Source organism: Channa argus, chromosome 1, assembly GCF_033026475.1.
Source record: "Channa argus isolate prfri chromosome 1, Channa argus male v1.0, whole genome shotgun sequence".
NCBI classification, from domain to species: Eukaryota; Metazoa; Chordata; class Actinopteri; order Anabantiformes; family Channidae; genus Channa; species Channa argus.
In genome coordinates, this window is record NC_090197.1 from 27,490,483 (window position 1) to 27,507,883 (window position 17,401).

Genomic DNA, 17,401 nt, shown 5'->3' on the forward strand with positions numbered 1-17,401 from the left:
GCAGCTAAATTTGTTAGGGAGAATGCAAACAAAAAATATAAACTGCTAAAGCTAACTAGCTTGGTCACTCTGAGTAGCTGCCATCTTATCTTTTGTTGGTGTAGGTAAACTGCCTTTAAATTACAACCAAATCTACTAAATAATGATCATCAGCATCTCATATTAATCATGGAAATATTAATGACAAATGAAGCAAATTACACAGAAATTTAATTCCTATAAGCTAAATGAACCTAACAATGACACTGAAAAGCGGCAGGTAAAATAATTAATATTAGGACACAACTGATACTGAAATTGCTTGTTTTGGTTGTAATTTGGGTAGTGAAATTAAATGAATCCTACTAAACTTCTCTCCAACTTCCCTACATTAAAATATCTCTCTACTTCTAGCTGAAAACACCTCCAGATGGCATCGCTTGGAGTAACCTTAAGTTAAGATTATGTCATCTTGCTGGAGTTTGTAATCATGGTCAACATGCTTTTCCAGAGCTCGCCCACATGACATCATCTGAACTACTAATGATGAAAAAGTCCTCCAGGTGATGTCATCTGAGTTTTTCAGCTAGAAGCTGAGCTATATTTGAATATAGTTAGGTCTGAAGGAAGTTTTAAATGCAGTAATGTACATTTACACCCTAAACAAAACCACAGAAACCAAGTTGAAAATCAGTGATGTTGCCCTTTTAATAGACAAAAAAAACACCACCAACCTGAAAACTTCATAATGTTAAAATTACACCCACACTTTGCTTTAGGTCATCTCTGACTTAATGAATTCACTACAGACTAACACATCTCTAGAGTCTTTGTTCAGCTGTTAAACACTGCCGGAGGTCAGAAACACATTCACATGTCTGTACCAAAACAAGGCCAAACAGGAGCTTCTTCAGAATAGGAAACAATCAGACTCGCTGTCGACAGAAACTAAATCAAGTTCAACACTGAGGTTAGAGACACAGAGAATTTAAACTCATCAGTTTAGAGGACAGGAAATGTGATTCACTGTCAGGATTTTTCATGGCTGTAGCGTTTCAGAGACATGACCCCAGGATGTTTTGATTTCCATAACAGATTAAATGTTGCTGGAGATAATGCTGGAAAATATTGTACAATGTAGAACATGATTCCTGGATGTTTGGAAGCATCTCTGGACTCAGAGGGCAGTTCAGGCACTGGGTCACAGTTCTACAAAGTCCCGAAGATCATGTGGACTCAAGAGCCTCCAGTTCCAGGGAATCCAGCATATATCATGTCAGTTTTAGAGCCACACTCTCCCAGTTTCTCTTATTATATAATAACTTCATATGTTTGAGCCAGGCCAACAGGACTAAGATCAAGTAGCTCATAAAAAAAAAATAAAAAAAAAATAAAAAATCAATTTAAAATGTGATGTTTCACAGTTAAGCATCTGATTCTCTGGATCTTTCTGAAAAATATGAAAAAAAAAACTGGCACAAAAATCAGCTTTAAACATTCAGTATCACAACAATTTTTAAACAAATCCAAACCAAAAACATGCAATAATCAACTTTTATAAGCCTGATTAATCAAACACTTAACAAAATATATAAGACAATACATTTTGAAACTAGTATTTAAACATCAGAGGAGTTAAAAACTCCTGAGAGAGAATAACAACTATTAATGCTTATACTCAGCTGTCAGTTAAATTGTAGGTCAAGTGTTTGTGGGGTGGAGTGTTTCCATGAGGTAATTTTGTAAAAAACAATAAGATTAAATATGAAGGAAAGTGCAGAGGGGAAATCAGCGGAGGATCATACAGGATCAGATCATCGTGAAGCTGGACAGGTGCTGCTGAGTCCAAGTAAAAATGGTTAATGTCCTTTGTTATTAACTGGAAACATTCATGTTTCCACAGCTTTGGAATTCACAGCCACATATCGTATCATGAGTGTTATGTCCATTTGTGTTTAGTCTCAGATCATGTGTGAGTCACCACAAATCTGAGAATCCTCTGCAGGTTTTAAACTCACAATCTCTGCAAGCTCTGGTATTGTGGCAAGGTCTGGGGTAATCAGGAGGTCTAGATACATGAGGATCTCCTCTGGATCCAGGAGTGTGTAGAAGTGCTTCCCACAGAATCTGATGATAATCGTGGTGGGGGGAACCGGGTATCAAACATCTGAGCTCATTGAATATTTGCATGTTTACATATGGACAGCCTACTTACTGGCTTTAGCACAGCCCCAAAGGCTGGTAACATAGTCCAGGGTCTTTTGAATCTCCAAATTCCCAGTGAGGTCCATGATCTTTAGACTCTTTAGGTTAATGAGTTTTAGAAGCTTTAGACTCTCCAGGGACTTTGTGAGATCCAGGATCATTAGATTATCCTGAATCTCAGCAAGGTCCGGGATCCCAAGACTCTTCCAAATCTGGGAGAGGCCCAGAGTCTTTACCCTTTTAGGATCCCGAGAGAACCAGGAGCTTTAAATGCTTCAGGCCTTTCCTGAGGTCCCAGGTTTTTAGTAGTTTTATGCTTTCCAGCATCTTATTGAGGTCTACAATCTTTAGAATCGCTGGACTCTCAGTGATCTTATCGAGGTCCATAATACTCATGTCGAGATCTTTCAGCAGCTGGAGGTTTGACTTTAGTGTCTCTTCAGAGACTCGATGTAATGGAAAGTTGCTCCAAGGGCCCAGCTGGTTTCCACCTGGTTGATCGTCCTCGCCAACTGCAACATAAATACACATGGAGCTTTTATTGTCGCTTTGAGGACAAAGTCACTGGGCTTTATACACAGAGATTTTCCTCGAGTTTTATCTGTTTCTTTCCATTGTTTGATAAACACAATCGCTTGATTCAGATTTAAATTTATTGTCAAATGAAATACAACAAGCTGCAACACTTTGGTCTAACAACTAAGTTAAGTGGTTTACTGCTGTTTACTCCAAGTGGTGGTGGATTTTAATGGGGGAATTTGGAGGGGGAATTTGGAGATTCAAAAGACCCTGGACTATGTTACCAAGAAAGGCCATGTGTACTGTGAATTGCTTTATAAATACTGATCAACAGCTCAGAAGTGCTTGTTGAGTCAAGTATTTGTGCAGGTGTGACGGTGGATGTTGTGAAAGGAGGGGACCACTATGTACACATAATCCAGCCGCAGAGCTCATAGGTATGAAAAGAGATTTATAAGTGCAACAAAGCTATGTGTATAAGTGTAATCAGAATAAACAATTAGTTTCACCAATAAGCATTTGAGTTTTCATTAGTCTTCCTCACCTTGAATTGTTTGTGTGAGGGGAATCCGAGCTCCTGCAACAGGACTGAGATGTAGACCAGGTCCAGACAGAGGAATGGACCTTGCAAAGGACTGATGGACAGACCACTGCACACTGGAAGAAAAACAACATCAGATAACAGCAGACAACAAAACATGTTCCATCAGTTAAAAGAAGTTGCAGTATGACTCCTCATAGACCCACTCACCCAATAACAGATCTAATGAAATTTAAATTGAAGATAATAACCCTGCTTACAAATCCCTCAGTAGAACAGTAGGAGCCTGCAACTCTGCCATCAAAGCAGGGTACAGAGACCAGCACAGAGTAACCAGGGCAAATCTGAGGAGAGGACTCAAAGCTGCTAAAATGGAGTATAGGAAAAGACTGAAAACCATCTGACTGATAACAATCTGAGGCAGTTGTGGCAGGGTTTAAAGCACCAAACAAACTACAAGGGCAACAAGTCAGAGGCAGGCTTTGATATAGAAAGATCTTACTCACACGAACATCAAGAGAGAAAGGTGTTGAAGGCTGTAAACACTCAAAAAGCAGAAGGACCAGACTGAGTAAACTGGGTAAAGTCCTGAAGGCCTGTGCTTACCAGCTATCAGGGGTCCTGACAAGAATTTTTAACACCTCCCTGAGATTGGCCAGCATAGTACCCTTGCCTGAAAGCAGCCACCATCTTCCCTGTCTGTAAAAATATGACCATACCTCTACATACAAACATATCCCTGGGTAAATGTTACATGAATGATTTTTCTCTGGTTATCTACATATTCTGTTAACATTTGATAAAATGTCATGCATCCACAATGTGTTAAATCTATAAAGCATAAAACTGACTGAGTGTCTCATCCAGCTGCCAGAGAGCTTAGTATTCAATGTAATAGAGGTACAGAGTTTAATATTGACATGTGTTGCCAGAAAGTTGAAAATGTAGGAAAGTCATTAGGAGTGAGGAATCCTCAGAGAAAGAGTAAAGTGCAGTTCAGAGGATCTTCAGCTGGGTGGCACTGCCTCACCTCTTTTAGCCCCATCAATGTAATCAGCCACTGTGATGGCCCCTCCCCTCTTCTCCTCTGAGCACAGAAAACACAGAAACAGATGCCAGATCAGAATCCATGAACGCTGAAAACCTGTAGGATGATGTGATATCAACAAAGCAGGAGATAATTCCCTGAACCAACAAATATTATCAGATCTAAAACCTTCAAACTGTCCTGAGACATTTGTCTCTACTTGCTGAATCACAGCAGTTGTTCCCCCAGTGCTGTCTTCATTAAACAACTTGAGGCTGGAGATTGATTGTAATTTTCTGACAATAGATCTAGGTTACATACCAACCACACTTAATACACAAGATAAAAGCAACAACTAGGAAGTGGTAGAAAACGAACCCCAACAAGGGAACATGGATAACTATTATAAGGAAATTTATGATGTGGAAAGAATTACGTTTTGTGTTAAAGTACTTTTTAAATAACACAATTCCAATAAACCCTATTACAATGCCTAAGAAAAAGAACCATTATGATGTTTGATTTTTAGCTACACGCAAAAGATATATGTGAAGGAGGGACAGACTATTTTTTTCCCAGATAAGTGAAGAAAGATATATGTAACCCTATATACAATAACTGCATAGTAAGATAAGTGAAACTGTAATAGGTAACTGTCAAGATGACCTGGTCTGTCTTATTATTTGTTCCAATTTTGTTGTAGTTGTTTATTGTTTGTCTGCATATAAATATAAACACATATAAAACTGGAAATAAAAATCATGTTTAAAAATAATAATCATTTTACATGTATTATGGTCTGCACTGGACATTGACAGATTTTATCTGAGCTAAGCATTTGAGATCATGTCACTGTGAAGCTGATGTTTTCCGCTTTGTAGCGGTTTAGAACTCACAATAGAGACATCACTCTTTAGTTTTTCTATCAATTTCTCCAACAGCTAAAAACTGTTGGAGAAATAAATAAATAAATCACAAACTTTAAGTGGTTTTGCTTATGATTAATTGAGACGAGAGTTGTGATTATGATCATTTAGGACCTGCAGAAACCCTCACAGTGTCTCTGCCTACAGGAGAGCAGAAAAGTACCAGTCTCCTACCAATGGCTCCAAGGTCGACGGCTCGGTCATAGTAGTAGGAGAAGGCATAGAAGTCCATGTCAGCTGCCTCGGATGCCTTTATAACCTTCCTGTACAGAACCTTTTCCACTTTGTTGAGACACGCCTCATAAGCAGCCTCCCCTGAAACACACACAAGGCTGCAAACTTCCTACATGCTACAGCTGCATGATGGGTAACCAGGAAACCAACCAAAAACATCCCTGCTGGGGTTTTACCTGCCTTCTGTCCCTTCACAGTGTAGACAATGTCAGCGTGTTCCAACCTGCCTGAGTACTCGGGAGCCAGGCAGGGACTGACCAGCTCAGTGGTGCCCCCTACTGCTCACAGACAGACAGACATACACTATAAGATTTTAATCATTTTAGAAGATGTTTTCTCTTTTCTCAGATGTTCTGATACAAAACTCAAATATAGACCATTATATGACCAATTACACATCAGAAGGAGAAAAAAACGTTATATTTTTACATTTGTAAAACTTATTTTTTTGCCATGATTCTATAAAACCTCTGCCCTCATTTGAAAATGTTCAATTTGCAGTTTTGCTATTTTTCTACTTTAAGAAGGGAACAATGTTCACATTGCAGAAGTACACTTAAATAACTTTGTAAGAATTTTGTGTCGTATTTTGGCTAATTTAATTTGTTTGTGGTAATTTTTCTTCTGAGATCTGTGATCCATTACTTAATTACTAATTACTAATTAATTAACACTAGCCTAAGAGGATGTGGTGAAGGAGCTCTGTGACCCCTGTGATTAGTCGAATCATGACATTAACTTCACACTGTAAAGTTAATTTGTATGGAAATATTCTATTTCTTGCCTGATTTATGATTGTTGTTTCTTTTGTGTTTCTAAGTGTGCATTCTTATGTTTTAATCTGCGTGCATCTGTTAGTATTTTCTCAGTGATGTGGGAAAAAGTGCATCATATATAGATTCAGAAGGTTAACACCAGCACAAATCGCACAATAAAAGGACCATTAGGTTAAATCATTACGTCTGACAACTAAAGAGGAATCAAACAGTCTGAACTTTACTGAACTGAGCCTGAACTATTTAGCATTTCTCTTAATTTTTCCTCTCCCTGCACAGACAGACAGCAGAGTGAATCTGTGCTGCAGCTTCTTACAGGAGCTAAATCGTAGCAACAGCTGGCAGCAAGGAATTAATCTTGCTCTGTGTTATTAAAAGATTAGATAATGGCTTATTTATCTGACAGGGGGCGGGTTGTATAAAAGGCAGAGATGAAAGCAAATTGAAAAACAAGAAATAAAAAAATGAGGATTAAACATACGGGGTGAAGCATCAACGCCTCCTAAGATGGCGAGTCGAGCTGACATCAGACCCAGTCCCAGATAACTGCAGAGAGAGAGATTTACTGAGTCATTGCACATCTGGGAGAAAAAAAAACTCTAAAATGTAAAGATTTTAATAAATACACTGAGCAACAAAGTTTTTTTATTCACTCAATAATGAACAATTAAAAAAACTATGTACTAGTTAAAGCTTCTCTGAAGTATGTTTGTCTTACATGATATTAAACTGAACATCTTTAGTTTCTCTTGGAGAGAAAGGGTACTTAAACGTATGCAGAAGTCACACTGAGTCTGGGGACTCAAAAGTAAAAAATTATAGATGAATTTAACAGATTAACTAACTCAGAAAATAAAAAGTATTTGCAGCCCTGAGGCCAAAACAAGACATGACCTAAGCTGATGTTGATATATAAAATTCTATTGATTTAATATACATTGACTGGGACATAAAAAGATGAAGTTGGTCTCTGAACTAATTGTGTGTGTGTGTGTGTGTGTGTCTTCATGAACAGTAGAGTGAGGGCTGATTCAGGTCCTCTACTATGGAAGTGAGGATATATTGACAAAGTAAGGATCGTCTTCAACTTCTCATACCCCTTCAAAGGGCTGTTGCAAGGATAGGGTTATAACTAGGTTTAGTGTAAGTTGGGTTTGTATTATTTTAAATGAAATTTAGCCATAAAGTTGTATGTTTTAGTGTCTTTTTACCTGTGAGTGTAGACAGTGTGTATGTTGTTGAATATCTGGAAGGACCTGATGTAGTCGATGGGTGAGGTCTGAATGGTTCTCTGCACCGAAAAATATAATATGGTTAGAGTTTAGAATCAGATTTATTCTAAACAAACGAAAATGCACCAGTGTTTGAGGCTGTGCTGGCATTGCAGAGATTGTGCATTGATTGATTGAATTGCCATTTAGTTCTGTACACAAGAAATTGTAAAATGTTTTTCATGACAGGGTCTAGAGCAGAGGAGTCTAGAGTTAAAATGGAACTGTGTTGCATCTTGTGTTCCCTAAATCCCCACCCCTACCCCCATCCTATTGACCCCCCATTAGAGGAAGAAAAAAAATTAGCATCACACCAGCAGAAGACAAGGATCTCTGTGTTGATGCAGTCAACTGGTGACGGGATGAACTCTTCTCCAACCTCTCACATAGGAAGCCTGACCTAAATAAGAAACCAGACCCCGCCATCCTCTCTTTTCTCTCTTTCTACACCCTCCTCTTTCCCCCTCCTGATGTGAGGCTGTTTATTTGGGATTAGCGTGGCATTTACAGATTAAAGCCTCTAAGATGGAGCCACACTGGTAGTTTGACTGAAGAGAAAGAGAGAGAGATCTTCCACTCTAGGTCTACCTCGCTCCACCACTTCTCATCATAGTGTCATTTGTCCTCACCTCATCCTGAGGGCTGAATGTGATCTGAGTTGAACCACCGCCTAGATCTAGTATTCCCACAGTGGGTAAATTAGTGCTGTGAAGACCACCTAAAAACAGAGAGAGAATATAATCCAATAATAGGTAATCACTGTCACTTGTCCCCATTAATCTGGTTTGACACACAAACCAACCTGTAAACCTTACAAACATTCACATGCATTCCTGTTATTGGTTCATGCAGATTTTATGTCAATCTAATAATATTTTGCGTTAGTGTGTGTTTGTATTTGTTATACAAAAAAAAGACATTTTTTCCAAACCTAGGCGAAGTGATGGCACTTTACGAGTCCTAACACGTTTGAAGGCCTGTTTAAGAGTTGAGAATTATGTTAATTTAGGGTTAGATTGTGTGTGTTAAATTCTCACCAGTGAGGAAGTTGACTGTGATCCAGGCAGAGATACCTGAATAGGTAAAAACAAACACATTTTAAGCACTGATCACTTTATGGCAATGTTTGTCAGTATTTAGGAACCCCTAGCAAATTGAATGGCAGTTTTCATGAAATCCAGGAAAAAATTGCTGAGCAATTACAAGAGGCTTGTGCATCAAAACATTGCAATCATGACACAATCAACTACTAATTTAGTCAGAATGGACAGATACAATTTGACCTCCACTGGACAAATAGAAAAGTTTGATGAAGCAGTTTAGATTGGACAAATGAAGTATTTTCTAAGTAAAGATATAAAGAGTGATACGTTGAGAGTACACCGAGATCTGCTTATTCAGGTCAATTCAAAGACGTCATTAGTGTTTGCAGCAGAATATTTGCTCTCAGCTGGATGCATTAGTGCATTTTATCAGTGACCTTTGACATTGTCCAAATGCAGAAGTGGATGCTTAAAGAGCTTGATAGAAACTGTATCATAGGAGCTTTAACATAAAACTCTCAGGCAAAGATGCTAAGAAGCAATTTTCAAACAAAACAAACAAGTACAGAGAAATATTCAGCTTTAGGAGTCAAACACCGGCACTTAGCACCCTTTGCCCCCCAGTAACCACTTAGAGGTCTGCATTAACAATAAGTCGCTTCCATTCTGGACGGTTGGAGGGTAATCTCAATGAGCTATAAGAATCCAGGCCAAGAATGGCAAAATATCAGAGTGATAATAAGGCTGATGGAATCCGGTTAGATTTCTGAAATGACTGTTTAGAGTTTAGCACTCGGGAGCAACAGAGGAGGAATTTGTCCATTAGTGGCTCACTGAGCGGAGGAAAAGGGGACAGGGTAAGAAGTTAATTCAGTAATCATTAAAAGACACTTATGGTGGATGGAGAAATGAGCGGATCCCACTCAGAAAAGGAGAAAACATTTCAGCCTCAGAAATAAACAGTGGGGGGAGATAATCGGCCTCCGTCCCTCCCCCTTCAAGATTAAGTGGGACATTATTCCACATGGCCATAATTGCTTGTATGAACTACTTTAAAAGGATTGGATTATAAGTGAACGAGCTTCGTGTCCATACAGAGTAAGCATTTAAGCCACAGGACCTACATGTGAGTCACTATAGATATAGAAATAGAGATAAACATACAGATGTATAGATATATTTAGAAAGAGATATATAGATGGATAGAAAATTTGTTTCAGGCTCAATGTCCAGTATGTGCATTATTATTATAGTAGATTTAGAATTAAGTTTGCATTCCTCTAAACCTAACACAATAACAATGTACATTCAGCTAGTCTTTACTTCTCTATGTTTCTTCATCATCAGAAGTAACAAAAATAGTTAAGGAGGGTAAAAAAATACTATAGTAAATCAAATCAGTGCAAATGTTTTCACCCACCTTGATAAATCTGATGAAAATGAATTTGTACCAAAAAAGGCCAATGGCTGTCGGCCTGTCCCTTCAGGGTTTTCCACAGCGGAATGTGTTCATTTAACCTAAGTTTTTACACTGGATGCCCTTCCTGTCGCTACCCTCCCATTTTTGTCCAGGCTTGTGACCAGCACCAAAGTGGCCCTTGGTGGCTGGGTGGGGGTACACCTGTTGGGTGTGGCTTTCTGCATCCCAACCTAATTACCTATCAATGAGCCACCAGGCCCCCTTAACATTTGTCCAATATTAATGGGCAGTTTTTGTTTGACTCTTTTTTACCATTTCAAAATGAGGGGACCAACATTAATTGACTGCATGTCCCTTCAAATGGACTTGCCATACCATTGAATGACAAACTGAAATTCAAATTCCATTGCAGCATCATGCCATTGTAGTGTGACAGCATTAAGTAATGACAAACAGAGGAAGTATAAAGCTGCAGCAGATCCTGACTCTGACTAGAAACTCTCACATTCCTTTATTGTCTTTCCAAAGCCTAATCAGTCCGTCTCTGAGCCACATGTCGAGGTTTGTCTCCTATGTCATCTAATTTTTAAGCCTACATATTGTTTAATCCTACATATTGTCTAATCCTCCATATTGGCACTTTCCGTTGGGGAAATCAGAGTGGGACCTCTGAGGTTTATGTGCAGTGAAAAACAAGGAGAAACAGGATCTACTCATGGTTCATCACCTGACCTGCTCCACAAATAGAACACATGAAACAATGAGGACATGTAGAGACAATCAAATTCCTCTAAATCTAATAAACTCATAAAGAGATGACAATTGTGTTTCAAAAAACTCACTTTTAAACCGTTCAGGCATTTTAAAGTAGTGGATTAGCCCAAAATGGCTATGCTGACTGAAAGCCTTTACTTCTGAATGGTTTTATTTGATTCCAGGCCTCTTACAGAATAAACGTCCTACTAGTTTAATGCAAGAATATGTTACCTTCATCCGTGCCCTCCATGATTGACACGCTGGCATCTCTGAAAAGAAACGGAGACTCCAGAAACACCATCCTCACCTGGGCACAACAAAAGTAACACAATTATCTACCTAAAGCTAATTATTCATCTCCAGATTTGCTCTGAAAATGTTTGATTTAAGCGAACAGATTGAAAGACTGAGAAGATTAGGAAACCCCTGCAAATAAATCAGAGCTGTGACCTTTTAACAGACCTGCAACTAACCAATATTTTACATTACTGATTAATGTGCAGATTATTATGTTTATTAATGGTTTGGACTAGAAAATGAAAACGGTGAATATGTACAAAGCTAAACCTAAAACGTAAATATCTATACTCTAGAAAACCAATAAATTGTAAATATTTAAGAAGCTGGACCCAATAAATCTTTTGTATTTTTGCTTTAAAACGACCTAAATGATTAACTGATCACTAAAATTGCAGTGGATAGTGTTTGTGACAAGCAAAAAGTAATTGCTTTAGTTTTATGTTTTAATACTCTTATTTAGACTGAACATAAGTACTGGATGATGAGATGAGCAGTAGTTAAATTGGATGTGAGAGGAGAAAGAATCCTGTTTCCATTTTTCTTTTTGGATTAGTATTGTTCCCCAAAGAAAATAGTGCAACACAGGCTTATATTTTAAAACATTCCATCCACACACAAGAAAACACTGTGTTATTTGGCACTAAAGAACAAAACCAGCTCAGATCCAGGTGACTTCTCCCAAAATTAACATGTGGATAAATGTAATTCAAAATTTTAGAAAATACTGACTGAATCTGGAAGTATTTAGACCATCTGCTGTAGTTCCATCCTGTTTGCTTAACTTTTTTTGAGATGTGTTGGGGACCTGACTGAAGTCCACCTGTAAGAAACTCAACTGATTTTAAAAAAGGTAATAGTGTTTCAGATCCGCTGTGGTGACCCTGAACTCACAAGATGAGCCAAAAGGATTAAAAAATTAAAAAATAAAAAGTCCAAGATGTAGACCAAGTACTTCAAAGTCTTACGTCCAGTAATTAACTAAATGTACTTCATTCCTTTTCACCACTGATAATTGAGGACTATTTAATGTTTGAGAAGGGCACATTTAAATAATTTAGGAGAAGGCGTTGGGCCCCCAGAGTTTTCCCCTGTGCATGTGCCTGCTGATCAGGTAATCAAACACATGATCAACATCCTCTGTTCTGAATCTCAGTCAGCCACTCTCCATTATGTAAGTGAATTACTTTAGCTAATATCCTCACAGGAAGCTAATGCCTCTTCATCCTCCTCTTCATCATCACCAGCAGCAGCAGGACATCAGGGTCAAAAACGAAAACGTCTATTAAAGCTTTTAAGTAATCAGTAATAACAGGACTAAAGCAGTCGGCCAAAATGTGATTTAATCTGAAGCTTTGCTCTTATTATCAGACTGTGCCAAACACAGAGCTGATTACTAAGAGAGGGGGCGGGAGGGGGCTTTAGTTTTTATTAAAATTTATTCTAATAAATGATTATAGTCACATATATTAACGCAAAGATGGAGCTCGTGTGTTATGGCTGATTTTCAGATGCAGTCCTGATAACAATCGTTATGTACAAACACAGAGCACTTCTCCGGCCTCTTTACCACTATATTTCTGTTGCCTTTAAATTGTTCCCAAAAGTTTTAATTTAAAGATTAATTGTAGTCATTTGTTATCTCTTTTTTTGGTTTCTATGCTTCTCCATTTCAATAAGGAATACGAATATGAAATCTAAGAAATATGAACCATGTTCTGGTTTAGCAAGCAGTATATTTTAATGAGCCTGATAAAGTATTAAGACACATCTCTGCACCTACTAAATCTAAATGTCTCTGCTACATGTTGGTGGGGACATTTAAGATAATGAATAATGCAGGTTTTCAGCAGCTAAATAACCTGTAGTTTTTAGTCACAAACTGTGCAGTGGAGTGTTGTACACGAAGTGTGTGAGTCTCACTTGGTCCAGCAGGTGGTTGGCCTTCTCTCCAGGCAGCAGGCGGAGGCCGGCTGTCGCCTTCAGGACCACAGGGGTGGCGTTCCATAGGTAGGAAGGGATGCTGGACTTTGCCACCTCCAACAGCTCCATAATCCCTGATGTACACTGGTCACAGGGTGGGGGGTGAGGGGTACAGTGAGACACCACAGCACTAAGATTTTCAACTGTAAAGTGAGATATAATGAGAATAAGACAGGAAACACTTAAGGTAGAAATTACTAATTTAATACCTGTAACTCAGAATTTAATCCAGCTCTAAGTGATATCAGAGTAGAAATCCTCTAAATTGTCTGAGGTGTTTCTTTGATAATGGACATAGGAATGCACCAATGCTAATACCAGTCTCAACTACCTGTTTTCATACTGCCTTGTGTAGTCATTTTCGTCAAAAGTTATGTAATACAACCCATTAGCCACATTTTACAGCAACATGACATAAACCACTGATACCTTTAAATTTTAAAAAAGTAATGATAAAAAAGTAAAGTTAAGTGCAGCTCTGCCCCATATAACAATGCTCAACAAAATCTACCAGTAATTATAAAGTACAAGCTGCTGAACAAGCAGAAACTTGCAGAAATGGGGCATCGTATCTCTACACCCATTAAAACCCACATGCTAATTGTAATGCTGTTTGCTTTGAATAAGAAGAAAACAAGTTTTAAGTAACGTTGGAATATGTTGAGCTGTTCGAACATTTGTTGAATTCTTGCAGACACTTGAAGCTGAGACTGACCATAGTTGTCTAGCAGAGTCTGTTCTCAGCCGCTACAGGAGACAATGTTGCTGCAGACAGTTTATTATAAGAGATATGCAGCTTTTTAAGTAACATTTAAATAATTACTGTTTAAAATGGTTGCCATCTTAAAAAGACAGTATGCAAATTGTGTCTGTTACTTTTAAATACAATGCTGGCACTGACACATTGATTTATGCAGAAAGTCTGATTTGGATTTTGATCAGCAGCAGCCTCCTGTTGGAGATTTGGAGAAATACTGCATGATTTTTAATACCCATTTCATTACTCTGTCTTGGAAAAAGTGGTATTAGTGCATCTCTGATCAGATATGTTATGTGTTGTTGTGGCTGCTCATTTAACATTTAAGTAATTTTCTTTATAGGCTATTAGTGGACTAATATCACTTTAGCCTTTATTATTGTCCTCCATAGATAAAGTGCAGTAAAACAAGCACTGAGACTAACAGCTAATGTACCTTCTCTGGATCATCAGCGTATGCAGACAGTCCAGGTTTGATAGCTCTGAACGTCTCATGAGCCAGCTTAGGAGACTCTGCAGGAAAAACACACACACGTAGAAAACACATGTTTGGCTAAGCTAAGTTTTATCATTAACAGTGGGTAAAAAGATCATTAATGCCTCAGTTTTGTATAAAATAACTCAATGACCCTGGACCTGTGCCTCCACTTCAGCTGTCATTAAGCTCTTAATGACAATCCCAGTCTGAATATAACTAACAGGTGTTGCCATTAGTGTGGTTAGCTTGGATGCTAACAAAGGAGCCAAAACAGCACTCAGCCTGTGTGATTTAGCTTAGCGATTAAATGCGATAACGAAGGCATTTGGCCGAGCTCCGCAGGAAACTTTCTCTAAGCCCAATAAAGCAAAAACCTCCTTAACACTCTAATGAGTTTGTGTCAGTTCGAACTGTGCCAGCAGCTGCAGGACTTAGAGGCTGAAAGCTCCTCTTGTGTGCTGGATTCACAGCTGGTAATTAATGTTTGGGGCCAACATTATGTTAAATACACTAAAAGCAACTCAGAGGTTTGCTGCTTTATAAAGCTTTAATTTGAACAGATCCATATAAATCTATTTAGCTTCATCTATAAAGGTTTAACATTAAATCCTGATTAATATCCTGATTAATATCTGGAATAAATACATCAGTATCTGCTCCAAATATCAGTATATGTTCAGGCTAATTTATTTTAAAGTTTCATGGTTATGTATTCTGTGTTACATTGTTTTCCACAGTGGTGGTTAACAATTTATCAGATTCAGATATTCTCTATGTGAATCAATTAAGACCTCATTAGAATATTATCATTTAATCGTTCTGATCAAAGTAATCAATCTAAATCTAAGGGAGGGCAACCTGTTTGAAAACCAGTTTTCCACTTCACCCAGTTCATTTTAAATGAGTTTGGACTCTGGGAGAAGAGTTTAAGTGCTGAACTGGCCTGCCTGCAGTCACAATAATTTCTGAACTTTTAAAACCAATTAATCAATCTATTAATAACACCTGAAGAAAATTGTTTTATAATTAATTAATTCATGGCCAAAAAGTTTCCAATAAACTATACATGTGTACCTAATATAGTTCCCCCTGTGCTTAGATTCTCTGGTGTATTTCAACATCTACTCTACCTTTGTTCTCTATCTGGAACTTAAAGATGTGGATTCTGGTTCCAGTGCTCCCAGCATCAAACATAATGCCATACTGGTAGCTTGGTCCAGCAGCAGAGACAGACATATCATTGTCTGTGAGGCGATGGTGAGGAGGTTGTCTGTATGCTCCAGGTTGAAAAGTGTCATAGTGACGCTTCACAAACATCAAGTATACGAGCAGAAAGCCCACAAACAGAAAAACTCCAGCCAGCTTTGGTCTCTTCATTGTGGTTCATTCTCTGAGGATCTTACAAGACAAAGAATGTTTTTATTGTTAATTAAACAGGTAAGGTTTGTCCAACTGCTGCAGCCTGAGAGTCTACAAGAGGAAGCATGTTATCTACAATTCCATACATTGGAAAAATGCAAGTTAGGACCTGACGAGATGACAACAGTTCAGTTGTCTGAAATTCAAAATCATTTAAGTAGATTCAGATAACAATGTGGATCCAGATGTATTTTGTATTTTTACCACTGGTAACTTAGGGGCTGATTCGTGAGATTTTTTGCTGTACTAAATCTTATATCGCATTAAAGTCTCAGATATGTTAACAGAGTTTGGTGATGATCCACGTCACATGCTCTTGCCTAGAGAATAGCTACTACTACGGCTAAATATATATGTACTAGTAAACATCCATTGGATACAATGACAAAGGAAGTAATAGTACATTCGTTGTTTAAAGAACGATTTTTGCATCTAACATACTTAAGCTGGAAATCTTAATCAGTTAGCATTAGGTTAATCGGTTATCATGGAGGTGATAAGCTAACATCAGATTAATGTCATCCCGTCCGTGAAATAAAGGCTTTTTGTTTGGGAACAGACGGCAAATTATTGGTTTACGTACCGAACAGAAAGCGTCATTAGCTCCAACTTTAATTCAACACTTTAAATTTTCTCTTCATTTCCTCTCTGACGCTGAGCTGTCAACAAGGCGCTTTCTGATGACGTCAGAGCGACGGAGCTGGACGCTCATTTTCTTAATTGGCCTTCAGGCGTAAAACGGCTGTTTGGGTTCAGTGACAACCACTTCACACTTTGTCTGGTCAAGTACAGTATTAGCAAATAGTTCTTAGAGTATCCATAGCAAAAGTATTGTGCATGTTACTGGATTTGAAATTTTGATCCATCAGTGCGCATTTGTTTTTGTGTTATAATTACAAAACTCTGAGTCTGTGGTAGTCACATATTGAAATGTCTATTACTAATTTCCAATGCATAAAACAAATATGCTCTTTCCACAGGTGGAGGGTGGAGACATGTCTAAACTTTGAAATTTTCTCCTGAGTTTCTATGTTTTAGATACTACAGTTTTGTACTTCTCCATGTTTGTTATACTACATACAATCCAGCCGGTGGATTTGAACCGGGGACCTTTAAACAAAAGGCAACTGACATAAATTTGGAGCCACACAGTCTGTAAATAAAGGAGAATGGATGAAAATTGTCTTTGCAAGTGAAGAACCTTTTTTTTAAGATCTTGTAATGATTAATTTGTTCCACTCTGTTCCTGAGTGAACTGGCCTGGCCTCTCTGGGTTCTGCACCTGGTTTGTTCCCCCTGGTGTAGATGGGTCTGGGTCGAAAGGTAAAGCAACTATTCTACCAGTCGCAGAATTAGTGGTTTAGTTCTTGATTAGTCCTTAATTATTCTAGATCCTGGAGGTTCTGCTTCAAATATATTAAGCTTATCAGCTTTAGTTATGGACATAAAGGGATTCTCTGGGCCAAATAGCTGTCAGTGAGGACTAGTGCTGACATTGCAGGCCTTAAACCTTTGAACGCCAGCTGTCTGGAAAACAACATTTAGCCATAATTTGACTTTGTGGTTCAGAGACCTGTACAACAGACACAGACACAGTAGTAGGAAGCTTCAGAAAGAACTTTTGAATCTGATGTACTTACAGTTTTCAGTTAACTTTCACACTATTCCTGGAAATAACTTTGAGATAGTTGTTAAGTACAGGAACACATTTGACCAGGGACATGTTTTTCCTGGGTATTTCCACAAGTCTTAATGTGTGCTCAAATGCTG

The 17,401-nt window shown here is 38.2% G+C and overlaps 1 protein-coding gene across 4 annotated transcripts; it reads right to left on the bottom strand.

The window, feature by feature from the left end:
• Positions 1 to 197: 197 nt before the first annotated feature.
• Positions 198 to 16,351, bottom strand: entpd6 (ectonucleoside triphosphate diphosphohydrolase 6). Of its 4 annotated transcripts, XM_067510815.1 has the most exons (14): positions 16,215 to 16,350; positions 15,343 to 15,610; positions 14,171 to 14,247; positions 12,918 to 13,061; positions 10,929 to 11,004; positions 8,516 to 8,551; positions 8,108 to 8,196; positions 7,419 to 7,498; positions 6,689 to 6,753; positions 5,608 to 5,709; positions 5,372 to 5,512; positions 4,275 to 4,331; positions 3,248 to 3,360; positions 198 to 2,696 (listed from the first exon to the last, which is right to left on the bottom strand). In XM_067510815.1, exons 2-14 carry the CDS (start codon positions 15,587 to 15,589, stop codon positions 2,613 to 2,615), a joined length of 1,311 nt encoding a protein of 436 aa, XP_067366916.1. In that variant the 5' UTR covers positions 15,590 to 15,610; positions 16,215 to 16,350; the 3' UTR covers positions 198 to 2,612. The 4 variants fall into 4 exon arrangements, with proteins under 4 accessions (XP_067366916.1, XP_067366936.1, XP_067366945.1 ...); XM_067510835.1 differs by lacking the exon at positions 15,343 to 15,610 and having other exon boundaries at positions 16,215 to 16,319; XM_067510844.1 differs by lacking the exon at positions 15,343 to 15,610 and having other exon boundaries at positions 12,918 to 13,120; positions 16,215 to 16,319.
• Positions 16,352 to 17,401: the final 1,050 nt, after the last annotated feature.

Bases quoted from the DNA above. Each gene is read 5' to 3' on its own strand.
- entpd6 (XM_067510815.1), bottom strand. From the start codon at position 15,589: ATGAAGAGACCAAAGCTGGCTGGAGTTTTTCTGTTTGTGGGCTTTCTG. The intron at 8,197-8,515 runs GTGAGAATTTAA...CTCTGTTTTTAG, and splicing joins CACAGTCAACTTCCTCACTG to GTGGTCTTCACAGCACTAAT. The intron at 6,754-7,418 runs GTAAAAAGACAC...CTCTCTCTGCAG, and splicing joins CACACTGTCTACACTCACAG to TTATCTGGGACTGGGTCTGA.